Source organism: Bos grunniens, chromosome 10, assembly GCF_055505025.1.
Source record: "Bos grunniens cultivar Pamir isolate PY7600 chromosome 10, Bosgru_T2T1.0, whole genome shotgun sequence".
NCBI classification, from domain to species: Eukaryota; Metazoa; Chordata; class Mammalia; order Artiodactyla; family Bovidae; genus Bos; species Bos grunniens.
In genome coordinates, this window is record NC_141174.1 from 55,332,034 (window position 1) to 55,353,240 (window position 21,207).

Sequence of the window (21,207 nt, forward strand, 5' to 3'; positions counted from 1 at the left end):
AAGCCACAACTACTGAGCCTGTGGTCTAGAGCCAGGAGCCGCAAGTACTGAGCTCATGTGCTGCAACTACTGAAGCCGGGACACGCAGAGCCCACGCTCCACAACAAGAGACGCCACTGCAGTGAGAAGCCCAGGCCCGCAACTAGAGGGCAGGCTCTGCTCACCACACCTAGAGAAAAGCCCACAGCAATGAAGACTCAGCACAGCCAAAAAAAAAATTTCAGTCTAATGATGAGCTAGGTTTTTCAGACATTTGTTAGCAAAATTCAGTCTAATGACTATAGAAAACCAAAACATAAAGTTGGTATAAGACGGAGATGGTATATCTTGAAAAACTACAAGTGTATCTTACTGAATATGAACTGAAAAAAGGGACTTATCAGGAAAGTAAAATAAATTCTCTATATGGCAGTATGACTTTAAATGTAATCTAAACTTAGAGCAAACTAAAAACAAAAAAGAAAGCAACTCATTTTTGGAAAAGATGAAAAAGCATTTCCAATTGGTTACATAAATGAAAAAATTCAAGGCTTTTCAATTATGCTTCAAACTTTAAGACAAAGCAATGCACATTAAGTTTAAAATATTGATTATGTTTTAATTGAAATTAATCAAATAGTTCTTAATCAACTAACGTTAAGCTTTTAGTTATCAGTAAAGTGGTTTCTAAACATTGCTCCACATGTATGTGAGTAGCTGTGTGTGCTAAAATCCTGTGTGGTAGAATGTAAAGTACATGAGACTACCAGCCAAGTGACCTAGGTTTTAGTCCCCTTTCTAACAACCACCATTGTAACCAATTACTTCATTACCTCTGGGAACCAATTTTTTTGTCTTTGTAAAAAATAAAAAAATTAGTTCCTTAAAGCTTTATTAGTCTAAGTCTTTAAACAAAATTCAAAATAAATAATAAAGGAAAATCCAAAAATCTCTTAAATTAGCTTTAGAAAGAAACATATGGTGGTTTATGATATATTTACACATTTAATGTAAAAAGCTTAATGCTAATAAGGAGATACGGTAGTGTACTAATCAGGAAAAACTTAATCTTGGATTTAAAACTGCCATGTATGGGCAAATCAATAATTAATAATTAATAATAATAATTAATCAATAATTAATGTCATAAAACACACAATTACTTACACCAAGTAAACTACTTACATCATCTTCATATTTAATATGAATGTCTGTGATTTTTACTTGTACATTTTTAATTACTTGAGTTGCCAATTTTTCCAAAAATGTATCCTTTTTGGCTTCTTTTGGTTTATCTATAAAAAATACAAAAATACAAGTTCAAGAGCTGAAATTATCACATAATTCATAATCAATGATCAAGGATAGCTAAAGTACTACTCAACGGGAATTACAACCTATTCCTTGCTTTATTTTAGATTTTAATATGCATTTCCAACTTAAAACTTATTTTTCAGCCACTATATCAACAGGGAAATCCCTAAAACTTATTTTGAAGTTACATCATAATCTAACATTTATTTTACCTTTGAAGACAGAAATCAAGTGGCAATGTGTATAAATAACACATGGCATAAAAACCACTTTTACCTACCTTTTGAGCGATCAAGACCTTTAAAAGGTTTCTTAAAATGTTTTTTGTGCTTTTTACGTTTACGTCCTTCTCAGTGGAAGCATTTTAGTGAGAAAAGGATAAAATTCAAGTTAGCAGACTAGAGGACAGAAGAGAACAACAAGAGACTTCTTCCTGACAGCAAATTTGGTACAATTCACCGTATTTTATTCTAAACTGACCTGTTACTTCAATACAGGCAGAAATTCACAAACCTTTTTTAGTCTAGAATAACCTTCTGTAATAAAGAAAGTAACTTGGCAGATGCAATTACACAAAAATTGAGTAAAATATCTGTACACAGTGCCCATTAGAATATTTACGACTGCTTATAATATAAACTTTAATTTTTAATTTCAACATTGCCAAAATATTGGAAATGTAATAATGACAGAATATGTATGGTAGGAGCACAAACGAAATGAATGGGTAGGCTGCTGACAGATGACTTCCTCTGAATGATACACCTCACAAAAACAGGATCCTTTGCAGTCTCGAGGATATAAAGAATACAAAAAGGGAAAAAAACTGTACACAGAATTTTACATTTAGCTTAATAATTCCTTTAGTATCTCTTTTATTTGGCACTGCCTTGTTTCATGGCATTAACCCAAACCTATCTTACCCAACTTATAAATCTTTACATTCAACTGCCTGCTACACATCAAATCCAGTCCTCACTCTTAGGGCAGCCTCTGTATGGTCTCCCCTGTCTCCAATCTCCACTCTTTTCTCTGATCTAACCTCCTCTGACCTAATACGACCAGATTCACGTCTTCCAAAATACTATTCACAGCCTGTTAATCCCTGCTCAAAATTATTTTAAAGGCTCTTTGTAGCCTGCCAAATAAAATGAGAAAGTGTTTGCATGACACAGAGGTCCTTTTATGATCCAGTCCCTATCTCTCTGTCCTGTTCTATCTTCTGCCACTCATCCTTGCACTGGACACTTCAAGAAGACTACTGCTACTTTCCAAAACAAGCTATAACTAAAAAAAAAAAACACTTTTTATTTTGTCCTAGTGTATAGCTGATTAACAATGTTGTGACTGTTTCAGGTGAACAGAGAAGGGACTCAGCCATATATGCACATGTGTCCATTCTCCCCTAAATTCCCCTCCCATCCTGGATGCCACATAACACTGAGCAGAGTTCCATGAGTACAAGCTATAACTTTCTAATGCCTTACTGCCTCTACACACAGTAGATTCCCTGATTAGTTTGCTCTCCCTCAAGTTCTTCAGGCAAATTCCTAGGAGGCTTTCAAATCTCAGGTCCAGCACAACTGCATGTGCACTGCCTTCTTCAACTCTTCCAAGGATCTCCAAGGCCATCCACTCTAGTACCTTATGCAGACTTCCACTAAGCAATGAATACACTGTATTTGAAGTATCTGCACAACTGGTTTGTTTCTAGTCAGGAGGAGTCCTTCATTAGGACAAGAATTATAATATCTAGGCACAAAGTACATGATATGTATCTATTCAACTGAACCAAAGTTATCTACATTTGGACATTAAAATAAAATATACAAGCTCAATTAATGTTATAGAGAATACATTGATATTTAGCTTGAAATTTTAAATTTGTTCTTCCTTGATATTTTAAAGCAAATTATCCTGCCACTACAAGAACTAAGAATCAAATTATCAAGTCCTGGATTTTAAGCATAAGACCCTAAGTTTCAAGAAGAAAATATTTACTAAACCTGTAACAAACAGGACTTTGCTATTACCAGGAGTTCTTGTCACAGTGATGGTCCCCTAAATCTTTTTCATTTACAAATAAAACATTCAGCGACGTTCTCAGAGAAATACTATTTGAAAAGAAATAGCTAAGAAAGCCAGAGAAGCCCTGAAAACCATCCCACTTAGGGAGAAAGTTTTCGGAGACAGGATTCAGCTGCCTGGGTGTAGAGTCTGGAATAACTCACCCTTCTCATCTGACCTCCTATTATCCTTCTGGGTTCACATTTGTCCTAGAACCTTGTTCAGTCTTTGATCTCAATGTTAGGCGCACCATGTTCCAAATGGTTTCAAACTCTAATCTGAGTACTACAGAGTCTTCATTTAATCTGATGGATAGTCACTTTCTAAAGCAGTTCTCAAATGTTTTGGTCTTAGGGTCCCTTTAATACACTTAAAATTTAAGAACCTTAACCAGCTTTTCATTAGGGTGGGTTACAGATACTGATATTTACTGATAAATATTAATTTATTTATATTTACAATATATTTACTGATATATTGGAAATCAACACTGAAAAGCTTTTTAATAGTTATTAACTTATTAAATAACCCATTATGCAATAGCACAGGTAACGTGTATTTATAAAAAATAACTATGTTTTCTGAACAAAAACTTGTAATGAGAAGACTGATACGGTTTTACAGTCACAAATCTCCTTAATGTCTGGTTTAGTAGGAGACTGCTGGATACAAATACCTGCTTTTGCCTTTACTCTTTTAGGATCTATTGTTTAGATTGGAGTATGTGAGGAAAATCTGACCTAATTACAGAAATGTAATAGGAAACAGGAGGAACATCTTCATCTTTTGCATATGACCATCTTTTCATGTAATTATGGATACTACATCAAACTCAACCAGTGATAGCTTCTTAAAGCTGTACCTTGGAATCTGAAACTATCCGTCAATTTTTCGTCTAAATTAAAGCCGGTCTACTGTGCACTTTAATACATTCATAATATTTTACCACACTTTTATAATACAGAAATACTGCTTCACTGAATTATACAGATCTTATAAATGCGGAGTCATTTTATTTTTTAATATGAAAAATCACATTGTTAATACCACCAAAAATCTCATCAGAAAAGTCTTTGAGTATGGGAAGCTGTGAAGCTCAAAGTAGCAAATACAAATTCCCCAAAATTCTAATTTTTGTTCAAAAGCTCAAATCTTATTGCTGGTAACAAACAGTGTCAGTTCTTTTTTCTTAAAGCTGTGTTATTGAAATGTCTACCAAACACCCAAATCTGAGTAATAATCGTCTGTCAGCCATTCTTTGAAGTAAAATGGCTTCCCATGAAAAAAGCAACTAGTTCCACTAGTTCAACTAGTAAGATCAGAAAACCCAAACAACTGCACAAGTATGTTCCCTTGAGACAATTATCCTCCTTCAGTCTACAGAAGTGCAACATGTATGCTTCCTCTTTTGTCACAAAATGACAAAGACACATATACTCAAGAGCTGTAATCTATTAAAATTAAATGGTTTCTATTTCATCAATGGTTTTCTTAAGCAAAATTGCTGCTTCTTCCATTCTATTTTGGTTTTTACTGTGCGTGACTGGCAGGGAACAATACAATAGCTCCTGGCAGTAGAGTTTGGTGCCACTGCCTTAAATCATGGGAAGGCAGCCAGCAATCTTACACAACATTGCTTTTGCACCATCAGTACCAATGTCAATACAGTGGGGAAAAAAAATAACGTCTTAGAATTATTATGAAAATAGTTTTGACTTTTTGAAAATCATTGCTCCAGAAAAAAAATTTTTAATGAGTAAATATACACTCTCAAAGAATCAGACACAACTGAGCGACTGAACAACAACAAATATACACTCAGGAACTGAAAAAATGAAAGCATTGTAAAGAACACATGAAGTCCAGGGCAACTAAACAAAAGACATCTTCAACAAAATTAACTGTTCTCATTTCAGAATCATCAAATTCTAGGCCAAGTTTAGTTTTTTGGTTTTGTTTTTTTAATCCAGGCTAATACACATTTTTGGAATAAAAAGAAACTCTGAATCATGAAGTTTTACTTTAGAGTGACCTCTGTCTGTTTTGTTTTGTTTTTTAAGCACTGCTTGCTGCCCAGTGATTTTTTTTTACGTATTTAAATAGGCCACTAGAACTCATTTGTATCCTGGAGGCAGGCTGCACTTAGTAAGATCAGAAAACACTGCCCCTGGCAGTCTACAGAAAGTTGGTTCCATTACAACCCACAAAATTGGACAGTGAACCATGAGTTATCTTTTATATTAAACAAAGTGACTCTAAGACAAGAGTCAGTCACTCTTACTCAAGGGGCAGATTTGTTCAAAGAGAGTTGAACAAAGAGAACAAAGAGATTTGTTCAAAGAGAAACTCCTTTCAGGATAATTTCATTCATGCTATGAAATTTGCCATGCAACTCATCCTTCCATTTGTCATAATGAACCTAAAAATTAAAGAAGTTTCTAGCAGCAAAAGTAATTCTATCATAATGCTTATTGTTGTTTATATCTTGAAATAGAGATGCCAATTGCTTGCCACTTAATCGAAACAAATTTTAAGTGTGACTAAGTTAATATAACAAGTTCCTGAAAAGTTATAAATATATTTAAAATATTTAAAAATATTTAAAATATTTTAGTATTTAAATATTGTTTAAAATATTAGAAATTATTATTTTAATGTGCTTGGTAAACTTCCTAAGATACAAAAAAATCCTACTGTAAATCCTAAAACAGTCAGCCTTCAAATCTGCCTTTTTTGTGAGACTGTCCAAGACAGTAGTCTACATGTGCTGCAAAGCTACTACACAGATGAAGCAAATCAGGGAGGATAGGAGAAGAAAGTCAGGGAAACATCTTTTATCAAGGTCCTAAATAAAGTCTCACTCAAAAAAATAAAGGTTCCATTTTATTGCTTTTTACAAGTTTGAGAACCACTGCTACAGAAGAGAAATCGTTTAATTGAAAAACTACTATACTATTGAACGAAGTCAAAAAGGCAGTCCAGATTTGGAAGTTATCCACAGATCAAACTGTAAACTGCATAAGGCAGTGGGCTGGGTCTGTTTCACCCCACGAACACTGAGCATCCAGCATAGTCTTCCTACTAGAAGACATTAAGCATTTGGTGAGTGAATAAATGGCTGCAGAAGATGGAGAAACGAAATGACAGTGAAGGGGAAAAACATGAATTACATTTCCATATTTTCTAAAAGGATGACATGCCATATAAACTCCATTAAAAGCACAAGCATGGATAAGAATATAATTTTGTATGTAGCTCAGTATAATTAACCGTGCATACCCACCAGGCTTTATGTCCTTGTAAACAAAGTTTTCCAAGCCATATATGAACTCCCCTGAATGTGCGCCTGCATCCGCACGGCAGCAATAACCAAAATGCAAAGCATTTTAAGACATCTTTAATTTCACATGTAAAATACATCTGAACTCAGTTCAAAGAATTAGACATCAGATAACAGAACAAGTAAAATCCAGTGACACTAAAACAACTTACTTCTACGGAAATATTCTCAAGTGACACCATTTCCATTCTTTCAAAAGACAGGCTCTGTTTTCATATATTAAAACAAAAACTCTTAATAATTAAAATTATAACAATTAATAATTTCAAGTTAACCAAAACAGACAAATATCAATTATGGCTAATGTCTCATTGATTTACCCAATTTTCAAAGAGAGTAAAAATCTGCTAATCTGGTTCCCTTTCTGCCCACCATTTGTTCATTTTCAGAAGGAAACACTGCTGCAATATTTATGCTAATTTTAGGGTTAACTGAAATGAATTCATCTTACTTTAGTATCATGTTCCCTTCAAAGACACACTATCTGAATCCTTTCTATTCATTCTTGTTAGTGATGGTTAGGTAACACCATCTTCCATTTTGCTCCCCAAATCCAGCTTATATACCACTACCCAAACACAGCCATGATCAAATCACTCTCCAGATTTTTAAAGAAAAAGTAACTTCCTGACTGTCTCACTGACTATCGATCAAAGTCCATTATAACGCAGTCAAGAGCCAGACTGAGTTCAAATTCTAGCTCTATCATTTTCTAACAGCATAACCTAGAACAAGCTATTTAACTTCCAGCTTCCTCAACTATAAAATGGGAACAATAAAAGCCATTAAAGCATAGAATTATGACTATTAAATGAGTCAGCTGATATTAACCACTTTGAAGAGTGACCCGCAAACAGTAAATTCTCAATAAATGTTAGCTGCTATCATTATCATCATCACCATCACGGTATTCAAATTTCTCAAAACCGATATAAACTTAGCTTTCCAACTCCCCTCCAGCTACACTATCAAAGTCCCAAATTCTTAGCAGTTCCCCATACATGCTCTACACTTTTTCATTTCACTATCGCCTTAACCTAGAACGCCCTCTCTCCCTTCTGCATACTCAGCTGAAATACAGACCTTCAGAGTGTCCACCCCGATCTCTGGCTGAACATGATAAGCCCTTTAGGAACTTCTGTAATACTCTAACTGCATCTCATTAATGACACTCAACACCCTCTCCTGTCTATTACCATACATGAGGTCTCTGACAGTAGGCTACAGGAATTTTCTAATTTTTGTGTTTACAACAATGTGTTGAACAGACTGGCAGCAGACTTCTCAAAAGTACCTGGAAGTTAAAAGATTTTTACCCTTAAAATTCTAATGTTAAACTCAATATTCTATCCACAGCCAAATCAAACAAGTGTGGAAATAAATTACAAAACTTTCAGACTTGAAAGGATCTTAAAAATTATATCCAGTGCATCCTTTCTTAAAAGCTATCAGAAATGCTTCAGCTAAACAAAGGAACAAAACTAAGAACAAAAGGCAAGGGACTCAATGAATTAAAAACAGAAGAGCAGTGAAGATCAGTTCTAGGATGACAATTATATAGCAGAACTAAAACAAACAAACAAACAAAACACAACCAAAAAAACTGCTCTTCAAGAGGGCAAGGGGGACAGGGAGAGGACAACAGATGTGTTTGGACAACTGCAAAATAACACTGAGAGCCATATGATTGACAGATTTCATGTAGCACACAAAAGAATTTAAGGTAAATTTAAACAGAAGGAAAGAAGCATTTACAAATTTAAGAAAGAAAAACAAAAGGCTGGTGCAGAGGAAATATAATCACAGTATATTATCTGACCCATCCAGTGAACAGTAATTATTTTGTCATAGTAATGTAAATTTTGACTCATAATTGGCCAAAAATTATGATACGACCATATTATGAGAAGATAGAAAGAGGAACTGAGGATGAAGGAAGATGGTAAGAGAGGTAAATTCCTTGACTACTGTGGAAGGAAATACAAGATAGTGCCGCCTTACATTAATAAATTAGATAACCACAGAATGTTACTATTTCTAAAATGATGGCTCCCTCTAAGGAGTGAGTTGAAAGGGTAGAGAAGGGTGAAACAAGAAACTGACATTTTTCATAAATCTTTTTGGAAAAACTATTTGATTTCAGAGTTAACGTTAACTCTAAAATTTTAAGAGTTTTGATAAATTAATATTTTAAAATATAGAATCTATATAGCATTTGAAAATCTTTTGATTTTACTAGGAATTTAATATTACCCTTTACTTTACAATAGCCTTTCCAAAAAAATAAATTTAGTACAATGAAATAAAAGAAGAAAAATATCAAGAAATTTATTTTGACAGTTAAGCAAGCTCTCTAGAAATGAACTTGTATTTCAATTTTCTTTTTTTCCCACATAATAGCGGGCAGGCACTCTATTTTATCAAATGAAACAAACTGAGTAAAAGTACATCTTTAAAGCAGATCAGACTAAAAACTCTATTTTCATTTTTATCAACTGCTGCTTATAGTTAAATCATTTTCTCTCCTTATCTCTGAGTCTCCATATGTAAGCAATAGTACTTTTGTGCTTTCAAACTCAAGAAATAAGTGGGAAAATAATAAGTAAAAAAAAAATAAAGTATAGTAATCAAGTCAAAACTGTTAATTAAAAATGATGAAATGGAAAGCATATAAAGGCCAGGGTTGTCTTTAATCATTCACATGAACAACATTATATGAAGATAGGGTCTATATTCATATAAACTAGAGAAAGTACTTAAATGCAGTCAAAATGACTAAATGTATTTCTTAATAATTGAGAAAAAAAATCTCTATCAACATATTTCCCAACTTCTGAATTTATCTCTTTTATACTTGGAGCATTTTGTTGACAAATCTAATAATGTTAATGAAACTGAGTTTCAATTTCTGAATCTTAGTTCTATACTAACAAAAATTAAACTTATCATCCAAGAAGCTACAATATAATGATTATTTATAAGCTTAACAGCCCCATTTACACAAGCTTAGTACTACAGATGTTGATGCTCTATAGATTTATCAAATCATCCTTAACAATCTCTCTGCCAGACCCAAAAATAAGTTTCCTAAGTATTAACAACCCAGTGACTTAGCAGTAGCAGTAGTCAAAATTCACAAGCACTTAATACAAAATGTATAGCAAACTATCATTTTGCTGATTAAGCTGTCAACTACTAAAACGGAGAGAGTATATACCATGCTTTCTCTTATAGTTCACTGGAAACACTAAAATATTTTGAAAGCAATCACAGTTATTTCTATTCCAAAAAAAAGAAAAAAATGAGTTTGGGGTTTGTTTCTCAAGAGGGAAAATATAAATTATATATATATTATAAATTAAAAGTATATAATTACATGTAACAGCAATATATCCAACCATACATATACCAATTGATGACTACATACAATTATATGTATGTGTATTAACGAACAGATTTAATCTGAACTGATTTAAGGAAGAAATTAAATTCTACTGCTAAGCCTTTTTCCTCATTTTAATAAAACTATTTCTAATTAACCAATATTAAGTAAAAAGAAATATTCACACTGAATTGGCATAAAACAAAACCATGACCACTTTGCTTTGTTTGGCAGATAAAAGTGACAGAAATTAACAAAACCGTTTTCATGGAAATACAGATCCTTAAGTTTCAGCGGAAATATAAGATACAGTTAAATATGAAAAGAGAAAGGAAAAAAATGTTTAGACTTTTAAATTTTTCTACCATTAAAAACAGCCTGTGTATCTGAAATATTTTAGTACTTTTCTGTAAAAGAATCAGTAATTCTGAATAAGGGAAAAACAGCCAGGGAAAAAAGAATTAGAATCTTTGACAAAGAATTTTAATAAACAAGCTATTTTTAAGAGAGATTTCTCTTGATTTAATTAAACATCAGCAGCTTAAGCATCTTATTATAGTATCTAAAAATAATTTCTATCATTTCTAACATTGGCCATATCTTTAAAGAGAGACCAAAGAGAAATGCCTTAGGCATTTCTAGTACCATCTTCTTCCATCATAGAAATATATAAACATGCTACCAAATGATGCAAAAATGATGTAAAATGCCATTAATTTTCATACGCCAACCAGCAATCAGAGTATGATTTGCCTTGAAAGAGAAAAACAAACTTGGAAAGGCTTGGAAATGCCTTCAACTCACCATCCTACAGACTACTCGGTTTTATCCTATCCTTATTCTTGCTCCATAAACCAAATTAAAACAGTCACCAGATTTATTTTTAGATAAAAACAAAATATTAAAACTTAAGATGTTAAAATGTTGAAATCTGAAAAACCAATTTTTAACAATTATCCTGTATAATATGAAAAGATATAGCAAGGAAAAGAATTACAGCACCATTTCCTCTAAACATTACTTCACTATATTAATATGCTGAACTTTATTATCTTTCAACAACACAGGTGAAAATATAGACAAAGAAACCATTAACCTTTGGCACAAACAAACAGGACTACAAGAACTCAAAGAATTTGGGAAGTCTCCATAAAGTAGCTTAGTAGAAATGACTGGTTAAGAAAAGTAAGAAAATTTAACTGGCAGTGAGATAAAATAATCACAAAGGCAATGATTCCTAAATGTGTCATTAAAATCTTTACAATCAATATTATGAGATATGATATTAAAAGATTCTTTGGAACAATAGCTTATGAAGGCTTATGAAAGAATCCTCTTTACAGAATATTAAATGTATCTAAAACATAGGTATATGTACATTTTTCTAAAACATAAACATATTGTACCTTTCTCTGCTGCTTTTTGAAGGGCTTCTTCAATTCGGGATAACTCTCTCTGTTTAATATCTTGCAAGGATTTTTCTTCCTTTTCAGCATCATATTTAATACCTAAAATATATATATAGTTAATTCACATATCAAGAAAGGCAATAATAAATAAATAAGAAAAGTTCAGCCTCATTATAATATTGTGTGTATGTGTAACAGGTAATCTTTGTAAGCAAAAAACATTTATATTCTTTAGATTGGCTTTACAAAGTTTACATAAATGATTCCTATCTACTTACAAAGTTCACATCAAAAGGAAAAGGAAGGAAGAAAAGGAATTAAAGGGAGAAAGAATACAGGAAAAAGGATGATTGGGGGAAAGGGTGAGTAGGAAGGTAAAAGGGAAAAACAAAGAGAAGGCAGAAAAAACATCCAAAAATTTCCAGTTATTAGATCTGAGTGGTAAAATTTTGAGTAACTACAAAAACATGTAAAATCCAATATCAGCTGGTATCAATGTAAGATTGATTTAAAAAAAGACTTTGAGAAAGTAATTCAAGAACATGTATCAACAATCATAAAATACACAAAATCATATCCTTTTAATTTAGTAATCTCATTTCTGATCACGTACCTAAGGAAAAAACACAAAATGAGAAAGATATCTATAAGGAGGATGAGTTATAATGTTCACTGTAACAGCAAAAACCAGTTGGCAGTCCATAATAAAATATCATATAGCCTTTCAAAATTGTCACTATCACCATGGAAACTGTGGTTTTCATATTTCATCAAAAATAGCCCTTTTGCACTGTTGGTGGGAATGTAAACTGATGCAGGCACTACGGAAGACACTATGGAGATGCCTCAAAAAAACTGGGAATAGAACTACAACATAACCCAGCAAACCCCACTGCTTGGCATACACCCTGAGGAAACCAAAATTGAAAAAGGCACATGTACCCCAGTGTTCACTACAGCACTATTTAGCTAGGACAGGGAAGCAACCTAGATGTCCATCATCAGATGAATGGATAAAGAAGTCATGGTATATAAATACAGTGAAATATTACCCAGCCATAAAAAGGAACACATTTGAGTTAGTTCTAATGAGATGGATGAACCTAGAGCCTATTATGCAGAGGGAACTTAAGTCAGAAAGAGAAAAACAAATACCTTATATTAATACATGTACATGGAATCTAGAAAGATGGTACTGATGAACCTATTCGGAGCAACAGTGGACATGCCAACATAGAAAACAGACCTACAGACATGGGTGGGGGAAAGCAGAGGGTGGGATGAACAGAGAGAGCAACATGGAAGCAGATACACTACCATGTGCAAAATAGATAACCAGTGGGAATTTGCTATGTGACTCAGGGAACTCAAACCAGCACTCTGTAACCTAGAGGGGTGGGAGGTAGGAGAGAGGTTAAAAAGGAAGGGGACACATGTATACCTATGGCTGACTCATGCTGATGTATGGCAGTGGCCAACACAACATTGTGAAGCAATTTTCCTTCAATTAAAAATAAGTTAAGTTTGGAAAAAATATATATACACATAGTAAGCAAAGAAGCTGGATCCATGTTACATATATAATGTGATAAATGCTATGTTAAATCAAGCATGTATACAGTAAAGACTGGAAAACAAGTTATAAAAATACAAATTGTCTTTTATGGTTGATAAAACAAGTAACTTTTCCCTAAAATATCTGAACTTTTCTTAACATTATATTGATCTCAAACTGAAAAAAAATTAATAAAATTAATAGTGAAAGATATTACTTTGAAAAACATCACTACTTTAAAACATTCATTAAAAATTAAAATACTATAATGTATAATGAGAAAATTACCTACTTTATACATGCTTTTGAAAGAACATTCACTCAAAATCAGAAGCAACAAAATGGGAAAAAAATTTCCAATCTGTAGATTAACATGACAGTACATTTTTTAAAATTTATTTACTTTCATTCTCAAAAGTAAATCTGTCTAATGCATCTCAACAGAAGACTTAGTTGTAAAATAATTATTCACAGAGAATATAATAAATTTCACAAATGGTTGAAATTACTCTTTCCAACAACAATATAAAATACTTTATATAAAATGTGGCTATGTATGTATATGTAAAATGCATGTATGTGTGTATATATATGAGTATGATTAGTTTATTTAAATTATGTTCTGTTTTACTAAACATATTAAAATATTTAACCAAAGTAACAATTTAATTTTACTATGACTTTACTGAATGGTTATAACCTAAAATAACTTACTTGCTCCTGGGACAACAAGCAGGTATAATCCCTCTAGAGTTGCAACAACAGCTTCGCCATAAAGGTTCTTCCAAGGAATCTTCAAAGTTAATTTATCTAAACAAACATGATTTCAACTTTCTTATTTGGATGCTCAAGAAGATATACATTTCTCGCTTTCCATTAAGAGAAAAAGTATACAAAACCCTTCAGATATAGAGTATGAACATTGCTCAGAAAAAAAGAAACTAACACAGTTTAAAACATCTTTTTATATTATATTACTATTAGAAATAACTATTCACATTGTGCTTTATATTTTTTAAACTTTTTGATAACTATTATTTCATTTAATATTCCCAAACTATAAGAAAAATGAGGCAACTATTACTTTGGTTTGGAAAAAAAGAAAACTCGGTCCCAGGCAGGTTTAATTATTTGCTTAAGTCCACTTAAGTTATCAGTGGAACCAGAACTGATGGTCTAAATACGGTACATGCTGTTCTAGTCACACCTGCAACATCATCTCTACACCATCAGTGTAAAAGAGTATCTGTTCAAGATCCCAGGAATTGAACCAGCAACACAGATTAGAGCACCAAAGGAAAAGACCTTTGACAGTATGCTAAATTGCTACAACTAGAAGAGGCCAACCCTGAAGGCAAGGTATACTGTTTTATGATTACCAGTATTATAAAGTGACAGGCAGGTCAGACTAGTTATATTCCAAATATTACATGAAAGGAAGAACACATCTTCTTTGTTAGAAATAATGGTATTAGTATCAAGTCCTTCAGAGACTGGCCTATAGAAACTTTCTCACCCATAATGTAGATGAACTACCCTAAGTGTCACTAAGCCAAGTTTGGAGTTTTACGGGAAAAAGCTACGCAAAGCAGGAGAGAGAAGATAAAAAGGGCATATTTTCAGCTAAATTTTGAAATGGGCAAAAATCTGTCTTTGGTATCTTTCCACACTATTTGGTATCTTTCCACATTATTTCTTTACCCTCTTCCCAATCACTAGTATGCCCTCTTTTCAGGTCTCCAGGCAGCAAAATCTCCCAATCTGCCCTCAACTGTATCAGAGCAATTCTACCCAAACCTTTTTACCCCTACAGTTTTCCATGTTCCAAAATTAAATACCTTCTCTCATCACAATTTAAAAAATAATGACCCTATAAAAGCTATAGTTCTCTCAGTACTGCCGATCAGATTCTTAAGACAAAAGAATCTGATTCAACTAAGTCATGCTAATATGTGAGTGACTAAACTACTTACACCATCAGAATCACTGGCACTTTTAAATCAAGATGCTGAAAGCTCAAAGAATTGTTGACCTGGATAAAAAGCTGAAGAAGAAATAAAATAATGTAATGTAAGGGAGGATATTTTGCTTCACCTGGATGGCTATGGAGGCAAGCCAGTTTTGGCTGGGAATCTCTTACCGAGGTTAAAATCCAGAATTATTTCTCCATCTAGATTTTTACTTTTCTCTAGCTTGTAACCCTGATGAGATCCTTAAATGGTTCCTACATCAGAGGAGCCTAGAGGTAAGGGCAGTACACTTCTGGGTCATTTCTAAGTCTGTTGATTTTATAGTGAGCACCACCTATATTTATAATAGATAGTGTTTTATTTGTAATTATCTCATCAACTCCTAAAAATAGATTTAATTGCCTTCTTGGTGAGCATGAGATTGAAAAAGTGGGAAATGCTTCTTTAATATACCAAAAATAAATTATCTGTTCTCTAAGCCTTTTTTCTCTCCTTTTACCATAACTCATTATCCTCCCGTCCTTGACTATTCTGTATTCCACTGAAATTAAGTTCCACTGCCTTCCTTTTATAAATCAGGAAAATTTTTTAAATTTTTAAGTAAAAGCAGTATCCACAAACATATCTAGCTCTTAGAAAATCAAAACATCCTTGGTGTACTTAGCCACACTAACTCGACAGGTTAGGTATAATATTTAAGCTAACAGTAATTTAAAAACTGTTAATTTTAAGCCAACAGTAATGTAAGTGCCTGATAAACCTCAAAACAGAGATAAGTATAAAGAAAATATGCTTTGCATCCTTACATGCAAAGTGTCTCTCCTAACTCAGTGAGTAACCTGGAAGAAAGCCATTAAGTTCTTATAATACTTTAAAAGCAAAGAAAATAAACTCGGAACCATAGAAAACCTCTTCCAAAATATAAATTTTGTTGTAATAATACAATGAATAACATATAAGTTATTTAGGCAAATATAACTCACCCATTAACCTGGATATGAAGCTGCAATATTTTGTCCTAATTATAGATCTCTCTAGTATCTTTGAGGACAAAGATACCATAGTTACCCTTGCTTCTCCCACAGCTATGTATCTTAAAGGTAAAAGATTGAGTTAATAACTATAACTTCACTGGAGGATTTCAATTAAGCATGCAGGGCTACAATACATCCACAACACTGCTAAACAAGGCTCTGTGTAATAGACAAACAAAAAATATAATTTTTTGCCCTAGCAATATTTTCAATCTAAAGGAGTATCTCCTGTTTCAAGAGGAAAAAAAAAAAAAGAATTTACATTTAAATGTTTTAACTTATATAAAAGGAACACATATTTATGAAGTAATGCAGATTCACAGAAGTATTCAAGTAATTACTAAAAAGATGCTACGACAGTAGAAGACAAAGCCTTCCCTGAATACAAAATAATGAATGAAGAAGGAAAGCGATGTGGTGAAGTAGCAGGGTGACAGGCATGAAAGGAAGGATTGGTGGCATAAGTGAAAATTCTAAAGTAAGAGTAACTCATCTAGGGTTGTAATTTATAGCTTTTAAAAAGTAAAAACCAGGCAGCATGGAGAGCTGAAAAGACCTGCTATATTAAATGGAGAAGGCAATGGCACCCCACTCCAGTACTCTTGCCTGGAAAATCCCATGGACAGAGGAGTCTTGCAGGCTGCAGTCCATGGGGTCACTAAGAGTCGGACACGACTCAGCGACTTCACTTTCACTTTTCACTTTAATGAATTGGAGAAGGAAATGGCAACCCACTCCAGCGTTCTTGCCTGGAGAATACCAGGGACGGGGGAGCCTATTGGGCTGCCATCTACCGGGTCGCACAGAGTCAGACATGACTGAAGCGACTTAGCAGCAGCAGCAATATTAAAATTCCTATTGAAAAATTTCTCCAACAAAGATGTATGCTTAGTTATGGATGATCTTAGTGTGAGAGTTTAGCTATGCAGATTTTCAACTTAACAGAACATATCCTTTATACCACATTGCTGCACAATATATCAAGTGAAATGGCTGAATAAAACATAAGGGAAATTAGCTATACTTAAATTCTCTTTAGTCAATCCTAAAGAAAATCAACCCTGACTATTCACTGAAAGGACTGATGCTGAAGCTGAAGCTCCGATACTTTGGCCACCTGATGCAAAGAGCCGACTTGTTAGAAAAGACCCTGATGCTGGGAAAAATTGAAGGCAAAAGGAGAAGAGGGCGGCAGAGGATGAGATGGTTAGACAGCATCACCAACTCAACAGCCATGAATCTGAGCACACTCTAACAGATAATGAAGCAAGGGAAGTATGGGGTCCTGCAGTCCATGGGGTTGCAAAGAATTGGACACAACTCAGCAACTGAGTTCTGAGTAAGGCTTCCCTGGTGGCTCAGAGGTTAAAGTGTCTGCCACCAATGCGGGAGACCTGGGTTTGATTCCTGGGTCAGGAAGATCCCCTGGAGAAGGAAATGGCAACCCACTCCAGTATTCTTGCCTGGAGAATCCCATGGACAGAGGAGCCTGGTAGGCTACAGTCCACAGGTCACAAAGAGTAGGACACGACTGACCGTTCACTTTCACTTTTCACTTTCAGCAACTGAACAACAACAAATTCTCTTTACTAGAGTCTGCAAATTATACTGCTTTGAAATTTAAAAAAAAAATCTGCATATCAACTTTGAAAATGAAGATACTTTTCTGTGGTGGAACCAAAGCCTGAAAAATATCACTGCAGTTCAAATATCCTTCTAATTTAAAAGGTAATTTTCTACACTTTGCTCAAAAACTTCCATACATATACTAGGTACAGTATACATTAGGCTCAGAACTCCGAAAGCTCTAATCAACATAAGCCAAAAACCTATCACATTTTGTTCAAGCTAAGAAAGATGTCTGAGATTAAATAACAGGAAAAATAAAAAACTAAAAGGATGAAGAATAACTCAAATGAAGAGTGAAGTACTTACCAATTTGGCCAGCCTTGACTTTAAAAGGAACATCCAATTCACTCTTCAGAAGAAAGAAAAAAAAAATTAAACAACATCTTAAACTATTAAGTGCCTCCAAATCATCTCTGTAATAATTATTTAAATACACGATCATCTCTAAGGAAAAATAAAATTTTTACATCTGAGAAACTCATAAAGGATATGTTTCATAGGTGAAAAAATGTTTTTATTAACTTACAATTGACTTTTAAGAAAGAATTCATAAGAGAAGCAAAATATAAACAAGGATGATAGAAAAAGAGTTTATAGTTAAAGAACATTTCATTTTCCAAAAGATACTATTTCCATCATAAGGAAAAAAATTCTTTTTCTAAATCTTCAATCTCAGATTTTCCTAGAATAAATCATTAAACAAATAATCACTTCATCTGGTACCTGGTACCAAGTACCCAGCAACCAGGGTTTCAAAGAGCTTATCAAATTAACTGGGTAGTCAACATAGTAAAGAATCTGCCTGGAATACAGGAGATTCCGGGTTCAATCCCTGGTTTGGGAAGATCCCCTGGAGAAGGGAATGGCTACCCATTCCAGTATCCTGGCCTGGAGAATTCCATGGACAGAAGAGCCTGGTGGGCTACAGTTCATGGTGTTGCAAAGAGTCAGACAGGACTGAGCAACTAACATTTTTACTTTCAACATAGTTTATATTAAAAAAAAAAAAAAAAAAACTTACCAGAGCATTTTCTTTGATCTGTAGATTATCCAAGGCCACATTACCTTTAAAAAAAAAAGACAAAAATTATAAAGTTAATACACCAATTAGTATTAGTATACCCCATCTTAATGCAGCACCAACACTATGCTAAATGCTAAGAAGTAAGCAAAGCAAACTTCAAGAATTTAAGAAGCTAAGGCACAAAAGAGTTGTTCTATATATACAAGAAGTATTAGTTATGGCATACTTTAGGTGAGCCCAATGCAAAAGAAATCATAAAATATTTAAACTGGCTAACATTTAAATAGACAATGAGAAAGAAACTGATGCCTTTCAGACTAAAGAACTCTAGAACTGAAAATATCTATATATCCATCATTTTGAATGATGAAGCCAAAATCTTAAAAGAAGGAAATAAAGAGGTTACTATTAGAACAGATCAATTATCCTGTAACCCAGAATCTTCCTTAATCATAGGGTCAGTGAATAATTTCTATAAGAATACAGTGCTGGTCTTTTAAAACTTCAAAGATCCTATTCCCCAGTAATTGCTTATGCTTCTACTATTCTCTCATTAGTCCAACTTTTTAAAAGTTTATTCAGATATTAAGTTATAAAAACAAAAGCCATAATGACACTATTGCATGACTCAAATTTTAAACACTGCACCTATATGTTCATACAGAATAAGTAAATATTCTTGTTTACATAAAAATATAAGCCAAAAAAAGTTTTCATTTCATGTAAATTCTCTAAAGATTACTAAAATGCAAGTTCCAACATGAAATACAAGTATAAATTATTCAATCATGCATTTTCTTAATCACTCATGACACATTTCTGTTTTTGTTTTGCTTTTTCAAAAAATACTATGCTTCCTATGCTCTCTCAAAACATTTCTCAATCAAGCAGTTTCTTTCTGGTGGTATTCTAAAAAGTATATTCCTCTATTATGCCACTGTTAAGAGATTCGCTTTTCCCCAGATCTCAGATTTATTCAAGCAAACATTTATTAAGCACTTACTCCAAGTCATGTACTGGAAAGAGAACAAGCCTGCTGGTTGAGGAGAGCAAATTTCTAAAATTTGGTTAATACTCTATTGACATGCCAACACAATAGTACATAAGATGCAAGGGAGGAACCACCTAGTTCTGCCAAGGGAGACTAAGAACTTCACACAAAAGTTCAAGCTAGAAGACTGAAGGAATATTTATTGGGTGGATAAAAAAAGAGAGCAAAGGGCTTCCCTGGTGGCTCCCCAGTAAAGAATCTGCCTGCCAATGCAGGAGACACAGGTTTGATTCCTGGGTCAGGAAGATCCCCCAGAGTAGGAAAGAGCAATCCATTCCAGTATACTTGCCTGGGAAATACCATGGACAGAGAAGCCTGGTGGGCTACAGTCCACCAGGCCGCATGAGTCAGACAGACACGACTTAAAACTAAACCACCACCACCAAGAAAAGAAGGCAACAGACATCTCGGAGTACAATGTATTTTAGAATGCACATGTGGTTTTTTGCAGGTGGATGTGAGGATGGGAGATAAAGCCAGAAAGGTTGACAGGAGTTAGGCTAACCAAGAGTCTTCAGAGTGAAAAGTTCAGACTGGTTACAAGAGAGAGATGAAATATGTACAACGAGGATGACAAAATCTGAGCTAGAACCATTATTCTATTGTTCTAAGAAATGGATCTGTCCAAATAATTTACCTAAAGATACTGCAATATTGGTTACAAAGCAGAAAGGACTGATGGGGGTGGGGGGGGGGGAGGGGGGAGGACCTAAAGAACTCCAAGTCCAAAAAGACAGCAAACATCATAATAACCTATAACAGAGCAACAAAATATAGACAGACATGGGAAACACACTCATAAAGCAGTGAGGTTTAAAACAATGGTAAAGAATGCCCAGCTTGATCTATATATTTAAAATTACATATATGCACATATACATAGATAACAAACAACTCTAACACTAGACACCATAATAATCACAGCTGTTATTACCTTATAATAAAGTTCATCTTCTTTATATATGCATATTGTAAATTTTCTATAATAAACTTAAAAGCTGCAAGAAAAGGAAAGTAGGAGGTAGAAGCCTCGCAAATGGGAAGAAAATACTACAGCATAATAACAGGAGGAAAATTTCTACAATATACTGAAGAAAAATTAAAACCTGAAGTAGGCAATAACTTCAGGGTCAAAGAGACAGATGAAAAAGTTATTTTGGGGCTAGAACTGACAAGATGTCATCACTGACCAAACATATGAATAATATAGTAGTCATGGAAAACTGACATGTATTTTGAGAATTAAGAAAAAAAATCTTTAAAAAAAGTATTATATGAATAAAAATTACATAAAGTGGGAGAACATTCCTGGACTTAATTCTGTCAGATGACGAATTACAAAAAATTACAATTGGGAATTCTATGTGAGTCAAAAGAAGTAATGCGCACAGAAGCCAGTGCACATGTGAAGCCACACACACCAGTTTAACAAGACCTAACACCATGGGGTCGC

At 33.7% G+C, this 21,207-nt stretch overlaps 1 protein-coding gene across 1 annotated transcript in view; it reads right to left on the reverse strand.

The window, feature by feature from the left end:
* Window positions 1-21,207, reverse strand: part of VPS13C (vacuolar protein sorting 13 homolog C) — a 175,869-nt gene that overhangs the window by 145,273 nt on the left and 9,389 nt on the right. The window contains exons 2-6 of the mRNA XM_086321316.1: window positions 18,701-18,744; window positions 17,986-18,028; window positions 13,761-13,856; window positions 11,489-11,590; window positions 1,165-1,274 (exon numbers count right to left, since the gene is read on the reverse strand). Coding sequence (XP_086177442.1) covers window positions 1,165-1,274; window positions 11,489-11,590; window positions 13,761-13,856; window positions 17,986-18,028; window positions 18,701-18,744 — 395 coding nt within the window. The remainder of the gene's footprint in view (window positions 1-1,164; window positions 1,275-11,488; window positions 11,591-13,760; window positions 13,857-17,985; window positions 18,029-18,700; window positions 18,745-21,207) is intronic.